Source organism: Cryptotermes secundus, unplaced genomic scaffold, assembly GCF_002891405.2.
Source record: "Cryptotermes secundus unplaced genomic scaffold, Csec_1.0 scaffold111, whole genome shotgun sequence".
Taxonomy (NCBI): Eukaryota; Metazoa; Arthropoda; class Insecta; order Blattodea; family Kalotermitidae; genus Cryptotermes; species Cryptotermes secundus.
This window is the reverse complement of record NW_019733319.1, coordinates 1,046,913-1,064,027: the sequence shown is the minus strand read 5'-3', so window position 1 is coordinate 1,064,027 and position 17,115 is coordinate 1,046,913. Positions and strand designations below refer to the sequence as shown.

Sequence of the window (17,115 nt, the reverse complement as noted above, 5' to 3'; positions counted from 1 at the left end):
TCGCTCGGTCATAGCTGCTAACCATGGAGGTTCTCAACAGCCAATCCATGAACCACCACTGTTCATTTACACTTGTGATCTGCATCTGGCAATGGCCGACTCAAGACTTCTAACTCACAGCCATGTCTATCCATCACTGGCTAGCACTGACTTTTGACAGTTGACTTATGGCTCATGACTGACTGCTGACTCAAAAAAGTCTATCACATTGCGACTCAAAGTCAGTCAGTCAGTCAGTAAGTATTGGTGTCAAGCCTATTCTGGAGCTCATGGCCAGATATTTATTACTGTTTGACAGTTACAGACTTATTTCTGTGGGGTGCCATCTCTGATGAGAGGACAGATGTGTCTTTTGTATATGCTGCTGGCCCTTTCCAGTGCAGCCTTTGTCGGGTACGAGTCCCTTAGTACTCGAGACCATATTTTATCGTCTCAGATTTGAGACTTCCCTTTTCGTCGCCTCCTATGACTCACAGGGTGTTGGTGGAGGTATTCAACCCCGCATCCACACAGGTGGAACTCCTTAGGCAGTCTAAAGACTGCCGACTTGGCTGATGTCCTCAGCATATAACCTCAGCCTGGACTGCATAGAAAACACCATTTCCAAGGATTCCTCTATTGTTATGTGTTTATTTGTTGCTGCAGAAATGTGTTTACCACACTGCTACCAGAAAATACCACATCTATTCACTAAACTATTCTGGCTTTCACCAGTCATGTCACAGTATGTTAACAAAACATCAGACCCTGTCCTCTAGACATTTGAATCCAGTCCACAACTCCACACCTTAAGTCTCTAAGAACCATTTTAATATTACGGGCTTCTGTGTCCAACTATCTCAAGTTATCTCTTCTTCTGAGGTTTCTAGTACTCCTCCTATGTGAGCAACATTTTACTTCCTCTATCTCTGATCTGCATACTGTACTTCATTCTGAATATCAAGATACTTACCAAAATAATTTCATTCCTCTGTTTCTGGTCACATACATACAGTTCATTCAATGTCATGATGTTTCCTTGTTTCTGCACCTCCGTGATAAAATGCTTCAATCTAGGACGGTGAAACTGTATCTGCTCTACACGTGATTCAGTCATTTTGTATCTGAAAATTAACACATACATATTATCATTTATATTCATTTTTCGTGCTAGAAAACTGGATTAAATATTTTTTAATATCCTGTTTCATAGCGTGTGAGTCATGACGTTTCTGTCAGCGAAGCAGCTACAGCTTGAGTGGCTGGTGCTCAATTTCTGGTAAGATGACCAAAAATTATTATGTGCTCTTAGAACAAAGAATATACTGTAACGTGTTTCGTTACTGAATATGCCGTAGATCGTTGATTGGTTTATTTAACAATCTACAAGTATCGGCTACAATTAATGATAACAATGTTACGGGTTTCCACACTTTACAAACCCTACAACAAAATCTCTTAACACTATCTTCAAGAGTCTTCACGTATTAATAGCGCGGGAGCTATACAAGTCTCGCTGAATTACACACTCCAAATATAACTGGTTATCACAAACTATCACTGATTCTCGCACACGCGTCTGTAGCTCGTAACTTGCAAACTGAGAACTTGTTGATAACACACTGACTCTCGCTTGCTGCTCAGCCGGCTTTTATTCCGTTCACTGTTGCTAGGGTCGCCCGCCACATCACTACTGTGATGTGGCGTATAGCCTAGCAACGCTGTTCGGAGTTGTTGACTGCTGCCTAGCAACCGCGATATCCCTTGGTGACGTCACCGCTGTTGACTCGCGTTGCATAGCTACCAGGTTGCAGGGACTCTGCTAACTTCGGCTCCGCTCGGCACGTCACCGCGGGGAGAGTGGCGGGGTGATGACTCGCCTATTACGAGAGCGCTACGTTACCGCCACGTGCCGCTGGGGAGGTAGGGGTCCTCCGTTGCGCAACATGTAACACTGCTCCCTCCTTAAGGCTGTTCGTCCCGAATAGCCTAACGGTGCTTCCCCCATTCCTTTTCTTTGGATGCTGTTCTTGCAACATCTTCTTTGTGTCCTGCTACTGTTTCTCTTCTCCCCATTGCTCTGCTCTCCAACCGCTTCATCTTCCCCCTTTTTTATGGTTGCTCGTCTCGAGCAGCTCCCTGATAAGGCGCGAGCCGGTCGAGGTGCACAACTAACATCCTCGACCTAGGGGTCTTCTGGATTCGGTACACTACATCATTTATCCGGGTCACTACTTTGTAAGGACCTTCCCATGATGCTTGTAGTTTCGGCGATTTCCCTTTTCTGCGGGTTGGGCGATAGAGCCAGACTCGGTCGCCTTCGTCGTAACCTGCGGAGTTGGCCAGTTTATCGTACCGAGTTTTCATCCGGTCACTGGCAAGCTTCAGGTGTTGCCGGGCATAATTGTGGATGTCGTGCAGATGATCCACCAAGTCTGCTGCATAATTGGTTGTGGGTTGTTCTTTGTCTGGGGGTACTCCAAAGAGCAGGTCGCAGGGTAGCCGTAGTTCTCGTCCGAACACTAGACCAGCAGGCGTCAGGCCCGTAGTGTCGTGAGTGGATGCCCTGTAAGCTAGGAGAAAGAGGGGTAACCTCTCATCCCAGTCCCTTTGGTGCGATGAGACGACCTTCCGCAAGTGCTCCTCGATGGTCTTGACGTAGCGTTCCACCATGCCATCCGACTGTGGGTGCAGGGGTGTGGTGCGCGTCTTGCTCACTCCCAGGCGTTGCAAAACTTCTTTCAGTAGATGAGACTCGAAGTTACGGCCTTGGTCACTGTGCAACTCTCGAGGTATGCCGAAGCGGCAGAAGAAGTTGGCAACCAGAACTTCCGCTATTGTTGAAGCCTCCTGATTCGGGATGGCGTACACTTCCGGCCACTTGGTGAAGTAGTCCATAGCGATCAGTAAGTATCGGTTTCCTTGGTCGCTTCGTGGGAAGGGCCCTGCGATATCAATGGCTACTCTCTCGAAGGGAGCACCGACATTATACTGGTGCATTTGCCCACGATTCCTGGTCCGCGGTCCCCGACTGGCTGCACATGTGTCACACTGTCGACACCATTTCTCAACATCGGTCCTTGCTTGGAGCCAGTAGAATCTCTGTCGAACCTTATTCAGAGTTTTGTTGACACCGAAGTGACCTCCTGACGGTCCACCGTGCAGTTCGCTCAGAACGTCCTTCACCCTGCTCCGAGGAATAATTACCTGGGCTACTTGACGTCTTCCGGTGACGGATTCCCAGTCACGCTCTAGTACGCCGTTTCTCACAGCGAGCGATTTCCACTGGGCCCAGTAGCTTTTGTACGTGGGACTCCGATCCGCGATGTCCTGCCATTCCGGTCGTTGGCCGTTCTCTACTTCCTGTAGAATAGGTCCTATGTCCGGGTCTTTTAGCTGTTCCTCTCTTAGGGTAACAGGGTCCCAGCCGGCTGCCGGTAGGGTTCCAATAACGCGTATCTGCTTTACCTCTGCCCGCGTCTCAACTTTGTGGCAGTGCGCACATTCCTCTTTGCAGGGTCGTCTAGAAAGGGCGTCGGCGTTGTTATGTTTCCGGCCCTGTCGATGCTCCGAAGTGAAGTTGTACTCCTGTAGACGCTGTATCCAGCGCGCAGTTTGTCCCTCTAAGTTCTTGAAACTCATAAGCCAGGTAAGCGCAGAGTGGTCCGTTCGCAGATGGAACTGTTGTCCGTAGAGGTATTTGTGGAAATGTTCCAGTGTCCTCACTATGGCAAGTAGTTCTCGACGGGTGACACAGTAGTTTCTCTCTGCTTTGTTTAGCGTCTTGCTGAAGTAAGCTATGACACGCTCTTTTCCGTCCTGGATTTGAGAGAGAACTCCTCCAATTCCGACATTACTTGCATCTGTGTCCACAATGAATTTCTCTCCTGGCTGTGGGTAGGCAAGAATAGGGGCAGCACATAGGGCACCCTTTAGCGTTTGAAAAGCGGCCTCCACTTCTGGAGTCCACTGGAAGGTTCGTTTCTCTTCCGTTAGTTTCGTTAGTGGCTTCGCAATGTTGGAAAACCCTGAAATAAATCGCCTGTAATACGCGCATAGTCCCAGAAAGCTTCTAACTTCATGTTTATCCTTCGGGGTCGGCCATTCTCGCACGGCTTTCAACTTCTCCGGGTCGGTGGATACCCCTTCTGGTGATACAATATGCCCGAGGTATCGGACCTCTTCCTGCAGGAGTTTACACTTTTCCGGGTTAAGTTTCAGACGGGCTTCCCTGAACCTCTCGAACACTTTCCGTAAGTTGAGCATGTGCTCTTGGAAAGTGCGGCCTATTACGATCACGTCATCCAAATACACAAGGCATGAATCGTGCGTGAGCCCTCGTAGGACTGTCTCCATTAGCCTTTCGAAGGTTGCCGGGGCATTGCAGAGGCCAAAGGGCATGACTGTGAACTGCCATAACCCTTGCAGAACTCATAAACCTTACTTTCCCAATGCACAGATTTCTAGTCTTACAGATCTAGTACTATTATTACCATTATTTTATTTTTATTAAGATTTTAATTTCTAAGTACAAATTCTGTCATTAAGTCCATCAAATTTTCACACTGTCACCATTTTTGTAACAGTTCACTTATAAACAATATTTCATGCACATGTGTAGTCTATCTCAGTACAAAAATTCACATTTTTTTTTTCATTGGCACTACAGCCTTCATTTGGGCCTAGGCCTACCTCCATGAAACCTCTCCGTTTCACTTCGGTTTACTAGATCTTATTAGACACATGGTAGGACTCCTTGGGCTGGTGATCAGCTTGTCGCAAGGCCTCTACCTGTACACAAACACAGAAAAACGCACACACACATCCATGCCCTGAGTGGGATTCGAACCCACGATCCCGGCTTCCTAGCGGGCGAGGACAGTGCACGCCTTAGACCACTCGGCTACCGACCAAATTTCACATACCTCATACCAATCACATGTTATCACCAATAAAATGAAATCCAATGGCAATTTTTGAACAGCCATTATACAATTACTTTAACAGCCCACAAAAAACCAACAACAACAAAAGGTGAATATTTTTTTAAGATTTATGACTACAAATTGTTTTAGGACCCTAAAATAAGTGTTGCTCCCATATCACACATTTTGGTATCCACAATACCACTATTATTAGCTGTGAGATATTACAAAGTACAGGGCATGTGATTTATCCTCAAACTGGTCAACTAAAAATTTGTTCTCCCATGCCTGCCCACTGAATCATTGCTCAGTCGCCTGATGGTCACTGGATTATATGTAATAGCGCTGCTCATTTAGAATGGTTAGTTTTTCCTACATACATACAAATACAGTTTGCAGTTTTGTGAAATATAGTATTCCAAAATGAAATATGGTGCTGAACAAAAATTCATATATGATACCTCTGTACAGCATTCTTCACGAAGTATCCTGACAGTACAGTGCAGTGTAAAGCAAGAATTCATAATAATACAACAAAATTACATTCTACAGAATCAGTGCTGGACAAAACGAAATCTTGAAAAGACTTCTTCTGGCTGAAGAAAAACTTGATGAGACTGGTACTCAATTAGAAGCAAGCACAAAGAAGTTATGCCTTTTGGCTCTTCAGTGTGAAAAAGTACAGCTCACATTGGTACAAAGTTGCCAAAGTTACAGTCTTAAGAGACTTAGAGTTGTACATGGCCTTTTTGACTCCATACTGCAAAGCAATAATTCAGTATGTTGTATTTTAGCGTCCTGTTGCACTGATTCTCGTCCATGATATGTATATTGGCCGTCTTGTAGTGAAATCAATTTCACATGTCGCTTCACTACATGTTTCGGCATCACTGTGCCATCTTCAGGTGTGTTATTTACATCAAGCTATTGCATTGCTCACTATCATGTGTTGTTTATAAAATTATCTAAAATGCACACTCTTCACTAACTATAATAAAATTTGTATATATCAAAATATTTGTTAATATCCATCATCTTACACGTTATACTCAAACTCGCATACTACGTCATTCTTCCACTATGGGGGTCGTTCATCCTATATTTTGTGTGTACTGTGTCTTGTGATGTGTCCTCCTTTTGTCATGGGCAATAATTCAGTATTCTGGAGTGTTTCAGGAAATTCTCAACCCAAAATTTACGTTTTATGATGAGGCATGGTTTACTTTAAGTGCTTATATAACTAAAAAAAAATAAAAGTTTTTTGTTTAGTGGGGGGTGGAGTCAAGCTGGGTCTACTCAGCATGGCCGCCACTGATTGGCCTATTGTACCTGCCCTGGGTGATAATGATGATGGAGAATTTGGTGGAATGAAGATTGGCAAGAGAAACTGAAGTACTTGGAGAAAACTCGACCCAGTGCCACTTTGTCCACCACAAATCCCACTTGATCAGACCTGGGATCGAACCCGGGCCGTCGTGGTGGGAAGCCAGCGATTAACCGCTTGAGCTATGGCGTGGCCTTAAAATAATAGTTACTGAAGCACATAAAAACCTCATGTTCATGAAGTGCCATTCCACAATTTAAAAGTTGGTATTTGGTGTGTAGTTAGTGCACAGAGAATAACCGGAGCAAGTTCCCCCCCCCCCAAAAAAAACATTCCACACATTATGTGAGACTGATTCTGTCACCCTTCTTCAATAAACCGACCAAAGATCATACAGACATTTAATGTAACATACGAGTAATGCAACATTACACTATGTAAGCAATTTTATGAATGCATTAGATTAAGTCTTTGGCAAATGAACCATAACGTGAGGACTGTGACCTCTGTATTCACAAAATTCAAATCCTTGTGACTCTCATTTGTGGGGCACACTCAAAGAAAAAATGAAAGTGAATGAACTGCACTGTTTGGAAGAGATTTATGAAAATGTTAGGCATTAACTTTCTGTTATTTTCCTATACAGCAGGTTACATGTGTATCTAGAAATATATTCTCACAATGTGGGGTACACTTAGAAGCAGACAGTCATCATTTCGATTTTTCTATAAAATTAGGTAAGATAAACTACAACAGAAAGACAAGCACTGCATTATCAGCTGCTGCAACTGGTCTAGGTGAGATGAGTACAATATCATTTACAGGAATGTGTACGTAGTGGGTTCAAAAAGTATCGAACCTTTGGTCGGCAGAAATATATTGATTTGGAGGCACAAAACCCTAATCCCCTTCAAAGTAGTCTCCTAGGTAATGCACACACTTCTCCCAGCGCTTTCGCCATTGTTGGAAACACTTCTGGAACGCGTCTTTTGGAATGGTGATCAGCCGGGCCGTCGCATTCAGCATGATGTCTTCTCTTGACTCAAATCGGGCCCTTTCAGTGGCATTTTCAGCTTGGGAAATAGCCAGAAGTCACACGGAGCCATGACGGGGGAGTAGGGAGCCTGACGAACCACAGGGATGTTGTGTTTGGAGACGAAAGTCTGAATCGGATGCGCAGTTTCGGTACGAATTTTGCGGACACTCTCCTCATGCCCAAATCCTCGGTTAAAATTGAATGTAGCGATCCAATTCTTACCCCTATCTCATTCGCAAGTTCTCGGACTGTGATACGATGGTCCTCCATGACCAAAGTCCGCACTTGCTCAATGACATTCTCATTTTGGCTTGTTAAGGGTCTGCCTGAATGCGGTTAGCTGTCCACTGACATGCGGCCATCTTTGAAGCGGTTGTACCACTCCTTTATCCGTGAGTTGCTCATGGCATCGTCCCCGAAAGCCTGTTGAATCTTGCGAATGGTTTCCACTTGGGTATCGCCACGCTTTTGGCAAAATTTGATTCAATATCGCTGCTCACGTTGTTCTGTCATTTTACACTTTACTGGAATCCGACGAGCGCTCACTACACGTCCTACCTCATAGGCCGACTGCCAGCGACTGACGCTTTCTGCGGGCGTGAAAAAATTCACGACTGTGCATGAATGTCCCCTCCACATCTCCACCGAAGGGAGCCTCCCGCGCTTCATTGGTTTACGCGGGGAAAAAAGAAGGCTCGATATTTTTGAACACACCATAAACTGTAATTCTGCAGGACAGAGGGGCACCCAATGGCATAATGTTCATCATCATGTGTTAATGATTAGACAGGGGGCTTGGATCGATAATTGGATTTATTGAACATTTGTAACTTGTAACTACATACGAGTATAACTATAGCAGTCTCTCTGATTTACTCACTCTATAGATCACTACAACTACAGCGCACATAAAGACTTCTGTTTGTTCACTAGTCATTGCTAGGTAGTGGCTGCTAATAATGCAACTCAAGACTGCTATCGACTCTGACCCCCGACTGATTAAATTTCCCACTGGTCCTCACTATATAGCATCAGCATAAACAGCACAGAAAACTTTGCTTCCAACAGTTCCTCTACTGTTGCATGCTGATTCACTGCTGCCAAAATGTGTTTACCACACCGTTGCCTAGCAAGGCTCTCTTTTTGTTCCACTGTTCCAGCCTTCAGCCATCATGTCACAATTACAAGTTTTCTGAAAATTGGTTGGTTCAAAAGCGGAAATGGGGGTGCAGGCACACAGAGACATACACACACTACTCTGTCCAAAAAGTATCCGACCTTGAGCCAGGAAAAAAAAGTTCTGTATCTGGGTGGTTACAATACCTAATTGCCTTCAAAGTAGGCCCCTTGTGACTCCACACACTTAGCCCAGCGGTCCTTCAATCACTGGAAGCAATTCTGGAAGGCTTCTTTTGGAATGGCATGCTGCTGTGCCATCGCGTTCTGTATGATGTCTGTCAAAACGGGAGCCTTTTAGCAGTGTCTTTAATCTTGGGAACAGCCAGAAATCACAAGGAGCCATGTCAGGGGAGCCTGGCGAACCTGCGGAATGCCGTGCTTGGCCAGGAAACCCTGGATCAGGTGTGATGAATGAGCTGGGTCATTGTCATGATGCAGCTGCCAGTTGCGCGCGTCCCACAGCTCCAGTCTCTTGCGCCGATCTGCATCACGAAGATGGCGGAGTACTTCTTGGTAGTACTCCTTATTGACAGTTTGGCCTAGTGGTGCATACTCATGATGCACAACACCCCGGTAATAAAAAAAAACAGTCAGTATCACCTTCACATTGCTCCGAACCTGTTGTGCTCTTTTGGGCCTCGGGGATGTTGGATGCTTCCATTGTGATGCCCAGATCTTGGTTTCCGGGTCATATCCGTACACCCACAACTCGTCACCAGTGATCACAGTCTTCAGGAACTCAGGATCCCTGTTGGTGCACTCCAGCATGTCCTGCGCGACCTCAAGGCGGAGATGTTGCTGCTCCGGCGAAAGCAGCTTGGGCACAAATTTTGCCGCCACTCTTTGCATGCCCAAATCCTCAGTTAAAATTGGGTTTGCGGAAGCTCTGCTGATCCCGACCTCATCAGCAAGTTCACGGATGGCCAAACGACAGTCCTCCATGATCAGTGTCCGCACTTTTTCAATAACATCAGCATTTTGGCTCGTTGACAGTCTCCCGGAATGCTGCTCACTGTCTGCCGACATACGGCCATGTTTAAAGCGGTTGAACAACTCTTTAATTTGAGTGACCCCCATTTAATCATCGCCGAAAGCCTGCTGAATTTTGCGAATTGTTTCTGCTTCGGTATCCCAAAGTTTCTGACAAAACTTAATGCAGTATCGCTGCTCCAAGCGTTCTGTCTTCTTGAGCGAAACGAGAATGCGATGAACACATGTTACACCACTTCGCTCTCTGGCAGCCACAGACGCATGCGGCAGTGTTGTGAGTCAGCAAAAAATCATGCATGCGCATGAAAGTCCTTTCTACCACTACGCTCAGTTTCCCCAACCCTTTGGCCATTACTTACAGTGGAAAAAAATAGAGTCACATACTTTTTGGACATACGGTACATACACACATAGCATGGTGATCCCATAATCTTACCTTCTTAAGAAAGGAAAGTACACTAATAATGGGGAAGTTGCAGTTGTCTTCCCATATGCTCAATTTCTAACACTAGGGAATGGACTGTGACCAAATCTGCTAATGCAGATTCACACTAAAATCTGATTACAAGATTCTCATCGAGACAGACCACATTCCATGTAGTTTGTTAGTTACATAACATTAAGCTGTGAACACATTATTGATTCATATTTTTTACATAGCTCTGTAGTAGAAAAAATATAAACAATTAAAAAACAAATTTTATAGTTGCAGCCATTTATACAAAACTGAAAAAATAACACTGAAAGCATATTTCTGGAGATGAAAATGTAATTGAATTGAAGAAAAAGAATGACAATGTTTTCATCCATGCTAGTACAAAGAGTTCTAATGAACTCAACCAGCAAGCTATTGCTTCCTGTACACCCAGAATGAATTAGCCTAATATCATTCAGAATTTGAATTTGAATTTATTTAAATTCTGTAAATTCAAGTAGAGGTTGACACCAGAGGATATGGAACAAGTCAAGAACAAATACATACTATCTGCACAAGAATAGTTTTGCTGGAAAAGTTAGTAAGATTATAATACAGTATTAATATTACCATGCTAATTGGGCACATAAAGCACAGTCTGCAGGTAAGCAAAATGATACAGTAACATGCTTGGGAATACACTTTAGCTTAGAACTGATATTAGTTACTGTTTGTTTACATTGAAATATTGTTGGAATTGAAATAATTTATGGATTAGGAGTGTGAAAGTAAGTAACATTTCAATGCTGTTTAAATTGCTTAATATTACCAGTTGCTTTTCTGAGTGAAACTGAATACCGAATTACACTGAAACCCATCAAGCAGTAGATGAAACATACATATTAACAGACATGACCTCTCAATTATGCATTCACTTTATACAATTTCTGCAAAGACTGCATACAAATGTAGAAAGTAAAGAAGGTAAAATGCACATAGTGACACAGTTGAGTATACTAACACTCTAACATTAGCAATGAATAAAAGTTGTCTGAATGTAAGCTAATCACAGCCCCAGTCTCCATTAGTCACAAAACCTAGCTTTGTTCAGTGTATCTGTCTTGCCTGCCTTCAACGGTCACTATACAACGTGTCTCATCACTCATGGAAGACTGATACAAAGCCTAGTTCCTTTACTGAAGTACAATGCCACAAATGAGTTCTATTTTCTGGGATATAACGCCATGCAGTCCACTGAAAGTCAACTCCCACATTCGGGACTAAAGAGCAAGCCAAGCATGAAACCAGCATGAAGCAAGCAAGGCCAGAGCTTTCAACAGACTACACAGCATCCTATCCCAGAAGATAAAGCTCTTCATATGTACTGCTGTGAGAACCTGTCAACCTATACAATACCAAAAGTCCACAAAAATATATTTATTGTAGCATGCAGCTAGCATGACAAAGTTAAATTTATCATGTAAACAATATGACTGTAAAATATGTAACATTTCACATTCTATAATAAAACTGAATAAAATGGAATGAAGTGAGTAATACTGATTTACTAAAGAAAGGGAATTTATGTACCATGCAAGAAAACAAGTCTTGCAAGAAATATATGGGCTCTTAAACCAACAATAACAAAATTCTTTCAGAACCTGTTCTTTACTCTAATGAGCATAAGAAATGTTAACCTGAATAGCAACCCATTTCTCAGTTTTGTCCAATCACACCTTAACCTCCCACTCACTGTCTAATGCCATATAAGGGTTTCCAACCATCCTGAGCCAAAGACACTAACTCCTAAAGACTGCAACTACAATGTTTACAAAAAGGCTGGAAAATCTTTAACACTCTATGCATGTTACTTCTGAAAGCCAAACTCATACACTAAATATCAACTTAGTTGAACGATCAATCAAGAATATCCGTTCTCAGTTACCTCAACATTCCAGTTCAGAAAATATAATATAAATACTGAAACTTAAATTTATCACTCTCCCATGTTATTGCAAAAGACATGTTATGATACAGTCTAACACTTACTCTGGCGCTTGTATCCGTTGATATACCTAGTACATTTTGCTTTAAATTATCAACTGCACTCCACTGACTTCAGTTCTTAGCATGTAAATTTGCCACCATATAGCCATTTAGATTTCCATTTTCCAGTAAAGGTTGGATAGATTTTTTAATTAAGTGAACGTTTCACACAAAATGCATACACAACATGGTGCAAACTATTCTTACCTAACGTGACCTGTCGTTCATAAAAAATTAGAAGTAACTGTTCATGCACATTGCCAATTGTGGCCTACATTTAACACAAACGCAAATCTTCACTTGTCTTTGTTGGTTCTGCGTTTAACATTCCAACATGAAGTCTCCAGCAATCTGAGGTCCTCCCAACCCTCTTTAAAGGTACAAACGAAATGTTTCCTTTTGTGAGGCTGTCTGGGGTAAACTATCAACGTTCGATCCTATACACATTCCCTGCTTGATTATGTATTATACAGTTATAATGTCAGCCTTTAAATTTATTTAATTCAACGACCTCGAAATGTTAGGTTAGGTCACCACATTGAACAAAACCGCGTAACACATATTTCCATTTATGAACGTAATAAGATGCATTTTTTCGTATGACATTTATTACACCAAATGTTTCACCATGAAACCCCACTGTTTACTTCAAAATTCAATTAGTTGCTGCATCACACAGATTAATGCTACGTTATTCATTACGCACAATAAGACCGCAGCCATTTAACTACTTATAGCGTCTTTAGACATATTTCCTCTTTCAATTCTGAAAAATAAAGGACACTGCACAGACAGATAATTAAAACACAATTCATATCGCAACAAAAACAAACACAAGACACGCGGTATATACAGCATATAAAAACACAGAGCGACACTAAACAGTCTTCAACCGTGGTAACATTTGGTCAACTTCAACTACCATAGCTCTAAGCTCCAACCACCTTTCCGCACCCGTCTGTCCATTGGCTACCGTAGATTCTTTCTCTTGGGGATAATGCAGCCAGGGCAAGAAGGTGACAACTCACCTTGAAATGGAGTAGCTATACCTCCAGTCATCCTTTCTTTTTCATGGCGTAGTGCTTAATTAACTACAGACTGTGCCAACTTTACCTTACAATTAAAGAATATTTTTATACCTATGCCTGCATCTTCCTTTAGTATTTCCAATTAAAAACCATGTACACTGGTTTTTTGCATAAGTGATACATATCCCACCTCTGAGATTTGAAGTTATGACGGCCATGAATATTAAGATTAGTCTTCCAAGAATGCGTAATTTTGTAGCTGGGTACCTTAGTGTATGAGGTACCTCCATCCTCCGCCTACTACGAAGATGAAGGCAGCAGGCTCTTCCTGAAAGTTTGTAGCTATCTAGCAAACTACATAGCATCACATTCTAGAAATTCCTTATATTCATGTTCTCCCTCTCTCTCTCTCATTGATTTCCTTGCCCTTATATTATTAGTGCACATACTGCAAACAACGAAGTTCTCCATTCCTCTTACAGCTAACACTTTATTTACAGATCGGTTCATTGGTATTTAACATCATTGTATCAGTTAAGTAATTCAGTTGTGAAGACAGATCAATATAAAAACAATATGAACAGAATATGCAGGATGAAGTCCAGATGATAGCTCTGATTATGTTGTTTCAGTATTACCAAATGATTTCGCATTGTTGAGCATCATCTCCAATGCTTTGTTAATATCTCTTACTAATCCACAAAAAAATGCATGGATGCAAAAGGGGTAAAAGAGATTAAGTAATAGGGAGCTGGATAGAATCGCATAATGGGAAGCTTCATAATTTGTATTCCTCACCAAAAATTATTAGAATGATCAAATCAGAGAGAGGTAGGGCACATAGTAGGCATGGGACTGACATGAAATGCATACAAAGTTCCATCAGGAAAATCTGAAGGAAATAAACGTATTGAGGTTTGGAAGATGAAGGGGGCAAACACATATAGGGATAACACTAAAAGGTCAAAATGTCCTCTCTTGGCTTGTTGCTGTTTTATGACCCTTTGATTAGTAAGATTATATGTCAAATGGTATGATGATGAATAAATTGGAAAGGATTTGGAAGGAAACGTTCATGGCCTAATCGAGTTACAAGTTCTTGCAGTAATGATAATTCAGAGAATATCATAAAGTTTATGAGATTCAGTTGTTTTTATGCGTCAACAACAGCAAACAATGAACTGTTTACCAGTTCCTCTGATTGAAGTATTAACTGCGAAGGTAGCGAGGAAACCATGAGGCTAAGTGGACCCCGTTCCAGACCCACTACTTCTCAGAAAATCTGGTAGTGCCAGGAATCAAACCTGGGAACTTTGGATCTGTAGCCAGGAATTCTAAATAAAATGTGGTAATACATGAATGTATGTGATGTGTACTTAAAAATTACACTAACTGGGGCATAAACTGAGTGTTGCAAAGGAAGGACAAAAATCACTATCGATACATGGTTTATGTACAACAGGAGTCTGGAAACTGACATGAAGCAAGAGTAAAGCCAGAAGTGCTGACAGCAGGAAGAGGCTAAACACATTATTTTATGCTGTAATGGAACTGCAGGTTTGAGGTACAATTCAGCAGGGGTGTGGGGGACAAACTGTAGACTGTCATTAAGAAATTGTGGTAATAAATTTCCCCTCAATAACAGAAATAATTACTAATTTAAATTAAGAAGGAAGTGAGATATATATATATATATATATATAAGATATTAATAGTCTTAACAAGACCAGCAAGGGAAGGAACAGAATATATGTAGGTAAAGTCAATAAGTAAGTTACAAATGGATATAGAATTTAAAAACAAATAAAGAGTACTGGTTTGAAAAATACTTTTATTTCTCAACATAATCTCCCTGTATATTGAGGCACTATCGTTTCACAAGCCCCCGAAAACCAGCAGCATAAAATTCTTTGGGCTGCTGTCAGAACCAGGCAGTGACTGGGATCACAAAGGCATACTGCTCACGGGCATTGCAGCCTCAAGGACAAACCGTAAATGCCGACTCCTACTGTAACATCCTCAGGAAACTTCATAAGGCCATTCAATGGAAGTGATCAGGACTCCTCACCAAAGGCGCATTGCTCTTGCATGACAACGCGCGTCCCCATACTGCCAACAAGACAAATGAGATGCTGCGAAATTACAAGTGGAAAGTCCTCGAGCATCCTCCGCATAGCCCTGACCTTGCTCCAAGCGACTTCCATTCGTTCGGGCCTCTTAAACATCATCTTTCGGCTGAACATTTTCCCAACAGTGAAGCTGTACAAAGGGTAGTCACCGCCTGGTTCGACAACAGCCCAAAGAATTTTATGCTGCTGATTTTAGGGGCTTGTGAAACGATGAGACAAGTGCCTCAATGTACAGGGAGATTATGTTGAGAAATAAAAGCATTTTTCAAATCAGTACTCTTATTTGTAAGTTTTGAGGTTTTCACAGCGATGACAATGAAGAGAGTCGTCTTCTGGGTTTAGGCACCGTGTATTCTTCGTGTTGGCCGACGTTTCGGAGGAACGTAGCGCCTCCATCTTCAGAGCAGTTGAATGGCTTGGAATGCCGAGAGCAGGGTTCAATCTCAACAAGTCATGGAAGCCACTCATCTCTTGCCTCAAGAGAAATCCAACAAGCCACTCCAGTTCTTCGTCATGTCATTGACGTCAGTAGCCTGCCCCCTGTATCATGTCATTGACGTCAGTAGCCTGTCCCCAACCAACCAGTTCTTCTTGTCTACCGCACTTCCTAGTGCTATTGACCTCAAGTTCCTGGATTCACTGGCCATTCCCCCCCCCACTTAGCACACAACATCATATGGTCTTTATCGCTTTCAACAATCTCGACAGACGTGAAGCATCTTTTCCCTCAAGAGAATCCAACTAGCCACACCAGTTCTCCGTCATGTCATTGATGTCAATAGCCTGTCCTCAACCTACCGGTTCTTCTTGACTACCGCACTTCCTAGTGCTATTGACCTCAAGTTTCCTGAATTCACTGGCCGTTCCCCCCCTCCCTTAGTCAACACACACCATATATGTTCTTAATCGCTCCCCACTGCTCCCATTGGTCCATTCTCCCTAACCACCCCCCTTGCCTACTTCGTATATAAGCAGCGCCTCTCACATCCTATCACCACAGCTACTGCTCTCTGCATTCCAAGCCATTCAACTGCTCTGAAGATGGAGGCGCTACGTTCCTCCGAAACGTCGGCCAACACGAAGAATACACGGTGCCTAAACCCAGAAGACGACTCTCTTCAGTACTCTTATTTGTTTAAGTTCTATATCCATTTGTAACTTACTTATTGACTTATCCTTGTAGTAAAAAGTCTGACTAATCAAATTTGTCCTGCAGAAGCACAATATATTTAGTCCTCAATGCAACTATTTTCACTTTTATTTCTCTTCCATATGACATGTCCACACATAAGAGGTAACATCATACACAGTGGCAAGGAACAAATGATAACACAAAGAGAGGGTTTATGAACAGAAGCAACACACGAACACCAAGCAGCAACACAGAACTATATCATTTGGACAAGAGGCAGATGCCCCTAATTGAGGTGCAAGAATTACATAATTTTAAGAAATTTCAAACCAAAATTTAATTAAAAGGTGAGGACATTAATCAATGCAAATAGTATAGTATAGTATAGTATTTATTGCATTCAAGCAAATCCAATTACAGGCCAACACCACTGGACACAGAACAAGTCAAATATCTTCAACAAATGCTCCAACAATGGAACTAGTCAACATAAAATATACATCAACCTAAAATATACATAACACTATACCATGTTTAATTGTAAATAAAATAAGTTAAAATTGTAATAAAAACACATTACATAATAAATTCATTCAACTTAGTAGCTTATATATCTCAAACCATAAAAGATCACAACATCCATCAACTATAATGAGGTATGTTTGTTACATGGCATACCAGTCAAGTTGGCGATAATATCTTACATGTTCAATACCAAATAAAACCAGTCAAGGTATAAGCTTGCTATATACAATGCAGGTATCAGTGCAATATCCTTGAATGTACAACTGCACATCCAAACAATGCATGCAATATTGAATGAACATAGTAAATTACTACTCATTTATACAACCAAAATATTCATCCAAAGTATAAAAGGATTTTGAATGTAAAAAGGCATTTAAGGCCACTCTAAATACCTTATTATCATG

The 17,115-nt window shown here is 42.1% G+C and overlaps 1 protein-coding gene across 6 annotated transcripts in view; it reads right to left on the bottom strand.

Annotated features, from left to right (window-relative positions):
• Positions 1-12,832, bottom strand: part of LOC111867891 — a 70,961-nt gene extending 58,129 nt beyond the window's left edge. For 5 of the 6 annotated variants that reach the window (XM_023858096.2, XM_023858098.2, XM_023858099.2 and 2 more), the window contains exons 1-2: positions 11,898-12,095; positions 953-1,103 (exon numbers count right to left, since the gene is read on the bottom strand). In XM_023858096.2, coding sequence (XP_023713864.1) covers positions 953-1,096 — 144 coding nt within the window. In that variant the 5' untranslated portion in view covers positions 1,097-1,103; positions 11,898-12,095. The other variant, XM_023858097.2, reaches the window with a different exon arrangement.
• Positions 12,833-17,115: the final 4,283 nt, after the last annotated feature.